Below are 5,000 nucleotides of genomic sequence, written 5' to 3' on the forward strand. Positions count from 1 at the left end.
TGACCTTTACCCTTTGATCGATGTCCCCCAAACACTAATCACCTCGAAGTCACCCAATGAATACCCTCAACCATTTTCATCAAAATTTTATCTTTAATTTCACTTAATCCGGATAGCAAACAGATCAGACCAACGAGCTGAAAGGCTGACAACCGGAACCAAAAACACAGCCCCGCCACAGCCAGCGATAAAATTTCAGCCACCGCAATTAATTCTCCTAATTGAAATATGGAAATACCTTGCCACACGAGAAGACAGATTCACTTACAGTCATTAACATTCTTTTTAACTGTGCACTTTAAGAGTAACCTCCAATGAATATCAATCTCGAAATGTAGCCGAACATAAGATAAAATCCTATATTTAATCCCAGAGTTTCATTTGCGAATTCTCTCTTCCTAGTAAAAAAAAATTACATTATATCGAGAATGAAGCAACCTTTTTTTTTTCGTAAACCTCTTACTGCAATATTACCTTCTCCAAAAATTAATCTGCCTCATATTAATCTTTGCCTAGACGCACCAATACGACCCAGCATCTTTCCAGCCACGGGAAGCTTTAATTTACAATTTTTGGATTCACATTCAAGAAATAAATTATTCAGTGATAATGAATTCATTTCCCTAATACATCAATGCAGGTACATCTGGAACGTTCGTTTTTTTTTTCTTTTTTAAATTTGCCATTGTATCTTAGAGCTAATAATTAGGATACATAAAACAATTGTTGTGATCTTTTGCGCATTTAAGAGAGAGGAGACTTAATCTATATCAGAACCTTTTGTTAGTCGAGGTACAGGGATGAAAATCATTCCATGATGATTTTCAATCACAATGATAAATGTACATAGTCAAATACCAATTGTTGCTAGTCTGTCTTAATTCTTGCAAATGTAAACTGATAAATGGAAACCTCTACTTCGTTAAAGCACAATACTTCAAGAATTCTACCCGACTCATTAACCTTGAATCCTTTAAGAGTTCTAATTGACTCATTAACACCGAATACTTCAAGAATGTATTCGACACATTAACTTTAAGAATTTTTACTCATTAATCTCGAATCCTTTAAGAATTCTGACTCATTAAAATTGAATACTTTAACTGTTCTAATTAACTCATTAACACCGAATACTTCAAGAATGCTATCTAACTCATTAACTTTAAGAATTTTGACTCATTAACCTCGAATCCTTTAAGAATTCTGACTCATTAACCCCCAATTCTTTAAGATCTCTACTTGACTCATTAACCCCGAATACTTAAAGAATTATACATCACTCATATTTAAATCAGAAGCGTTGAAATAGAGTGCCCAATCCGCAGTCATTAACACCATTCTGACTACAAATTACATAATTATATGTGTGATGACGATGAATACGTGATATGATCTATGTAAAACAATCTCACCAGTGCACTTGGGATATCGCGATGTTTTCTGTTGCTTCGCACCAGCATATTGGTCCAGTGCAATGGAACTCAATTTGCTATAAAATAATGAGAAATACAAACAGAGGCGTAAATTAGAAACAACGATAAACAATGATGCATACCATCTGGTTATAACTAGAGATATAAAACAATACCAACTCTGCAGTACATAATGAATTGCACACACACACACACACACACACACACACACACACACATATATATATAATATATATATTATATATATATACATATATATATATATTATATATATATATATATATATGTGTGTGTGTGTGTGTGTGTGTGTGTGTGTGTGTGTGTGTGTGTGTGTGTGTGCAATTCAATTAAAGGTGATTTATAGCTTAATTTATGCAAATGAATCATGGTGATGTGATAAAAATTTACATATATATATACTATATATATATGATTTTATATATATATAAAATCATATATATATACACATATACATTTATATATATATATATATATATATATATATATATATATATATATACATACATACACACACACACACACACATATATATATATATATATATATATATATTATATATATATATATATATATATATATATATATATATATATATATATATATATATATATATATATATATGTGTGTGTGTGTGTGTGTGTGTATGTATGTATGTATATATATATATATATATATATATATATATATAAATGTATATGTGTATATATATATATGATTTTATATATATATAAAAATCATATATATATAGTATATATATATGTAAATTTTATCACATCACCATGATTCATTTGCATAAATTAAGCTATAAATCACCTTTAATATCCAATTCTCTCTCCCTCGGAATTAATATATTTACATATATATTATCTGAATGGGATATTTTTAGTTGATAATAATTTTGTCCTCTCGCGGATTCGAACCAGCACACAGAGGAGAAATCAGGACTTCAGTGACGTTCCCAACCAGGCCAACAAGTCAGTAACATCACTGAAGTCCTCATTTTTCCTGTGCGCTGGTTCGAATCGCGAGTGGACGATATTACTAACTAAAAATTTCCCTTTCAGTTAACATATATGAAAATATATTAATTTCGAGGTGGAGCAAATTTGATATTAGAGGACATTTATAGCTCAATGCATGTATATATATATATATATATATATATATATATATATATATATATATATATATATTTATATATATATATTCATCACCATCATTATGACATTTAATGTACAGACATGAAGCTACAAATGTCATTTCTTATCCAATTTTCTCTATATATTAAAAAAATCACAGTAGATGCAAGTGACTTCATTATATAAGCTTTATATATATATATATATATATATAATATATATATATATATATATATATATATATACTATACAGTATACACCAATGTCAAGCTATGAAGGACAGCTGAAGTACCGATTATAGTATACACACAAAGGTAAAATAAATTCACATCACTGAAGAGGGGCAAAAGGAGAGAGACTAACCTGTTTAAAGGAGCTGAGGGCCCCGTTGATGCGAAGCGTGTCTGCGGCGATCGTAGCGATGCCCTCACCAGCAGCGTGAGAAGTTGAGCAGGAGTCGAGGCGCGGCAGGTGCCGGAGGGACGCGGAAGGCTTAGGGTGATGACAGTGAAGGCAAGTCTCTGGCTGAGAATGCTGCCGGATGATGCGGTCCCTGTAAGAGGTAGGTGCCACCACGACTACCTCGCTGATTCCACCTTGCACCGATCGGACGCTCTCGTGCGAAGGGGCACGGGGCAGGTGCGAGCACGAGCACCTCACCTGAGGAGCCAGTAGCCGGTAACCCCTGTATTCGGGCCGGCCGTTGTTCTCCCTGGCGTGGAGTTCTATGTCGGGGACGGATCGAGTGGCGCCATTATCCTGGGCTCCACCTGCGGAACATCTTTGATTGAGGGACACCAGAGCGGAGGAAGGATACGGAGAGCTCATGACGGCGCTGTCGCCGCTGTCGGCGCTCTCGCCCATCGTTATAAGTGGACGTGGCATGGCGGAGGAAGTCACTGTCGAGGGGAAGAAGTCTCTTAAGGAATCGTCGTCTTCAAATGACGGTGTCAGGAGGTTGTCGGTGCTGGCAGCCCGGGAGGCGGGGCAGAGTAAGGGTGTCACCATCACGCTCCCTCATAACTCCAGCAGAACCATCCGACCCAGGTCGGTCCACTTTTGGTGGACCTCACACACATGACGAAGAGAAAGGCGGCGCGATGGAACACTGTCTCGACGTCCAAAGGTAATGGAGGGAGATGAAGAATGGCGGTTGCTCTCGCAACTCCCGAGGCCGTTGCAGAATCACTGTAGTTTACCTTCAATCACGCATCTGTAAAACAAAGAAAAGAACATGATAATATAAGACTTGTTTCTGCAATTCTTTTCATAAATGTATACATTAGCTTGAGCGTGTGAAGTTGTGTGCCTGTGTCTTTTGAGTAATATAGTCAGAAAATCATAAATCGTCATCTTTATTGTGATAACACAAATTCTTATATAGCTACCAGAAGAAAAATGAAACAACCAGAAAATTAGAAATACTTAGCATCAATTTTATCTTTAAAGAATTGTAAGTGTACAGAATATTGTCTGAAATAATTTCAACACTAAATATTAAGGCATTCAGGAAACAACGAAAAAGAGACAAACACTCCCTTCCAACATTAGGAAAAAATGTTAATTATTCTAGAACTGTCCAGTGACATGGAAAATTCCATATATTGCTAAATTTCATTCATGAGCTGATGGCGCGTGCAACTCAATTTCGTGGGGGTCAAAGGATGGAATAGTGGGGGAAAAAAGCTTAGGCTTATATTTGAAGAGTTGTAATAGTACAGAAATGGAAGAGGCAGAATTTCAAAGCTTAATATTAATGGATAAAAAGTGTTTTTTGTTATTATTATTTTAGACCCTTTGTCCTTTCCTTTCCAGATTTCTATGACTTCACAGGGCTTCCTGTTATGAACTTTCCCTCTTTCTGTGAGGTTTACAGTTTCCATCCCGTTGTTCGTATTTCTGCTTTCCTAAAACCCTTTTTCTCAGGCTGTTCTAGGAGCACGACCGCGTGCTGGCATAAAGCTAGCTTAGCCTACAGTAACAAAGAACAGGTTGTTACAAAACTTCCACTAGACTGTAAGGTACAACTGACTGACGTACAAAACAAAGGCGTTGGCGAATTGTTTTAACAAACTCAGTATTTAGATGAATTACAATAAATCTTGTCCAGAAGGAAACTAAAGGAGGCTCTAAAAAATATGAATGTAACAGCCAGTTAACTTCTACAGTGATTTATATCATCGGAACAGAACATAATTTTCTTGACACTGTCCACGTGGTCTCTCCACAAAATGTTTACTGGAATATTACAGTATTAAATAATGGCAGAGGAGCCATGTTCAATCTTATCATTGTCAAAAGGAATGGAGTAGGAAGCAAGACAGAGAAATAAGTCGGGGTCTTAAAGGAATCAATCTTCACTGATCTACTATGCATTTCAGGGCCGTGTCCAATTGATTTTCGTTGA

At 35.7% G+C, this 5,000-nt stretch overlaps 1 protein-coding gene across 1 annotated transcript in view; it reads right to left on the minus strand.

The window, feature by feature from the left end:
- LOC135214544 (uncharacterized) overlaps positions 1–5,000 on the minus strand; it is a 528,710-nt gene that overhangs the window by 26,821 nt on the left and 496,889 nt on the right. The window contains exon 2 of the mRNA XM_064248920.1: positions 2,957–3,806. Within this exon, the coding sequence (XP_064104990.1) occupies positions 2,957–3,601 (645 nt within the window). The 5' untranslated portion in view covers positions 3,602–3,806. The remainder of the gene's footprint in view (positions 1–2,956; positions 3,807–5,000) is intronic.

Source organism: Macrobrachium nipponense, chromosome 46, assembly GCF_015104395.2.
Source record: "Macrobrachium nipponense isolate FS-2020 chromosome 46, ASM1510439v2, whole genome shotgun sequence".
NCBI lineage: Eukaryota > Metazoa > Arthropoda > Malacostraca > Decapoda > Palaemonidae > Macrobrachium > Macrobrachium nipponense.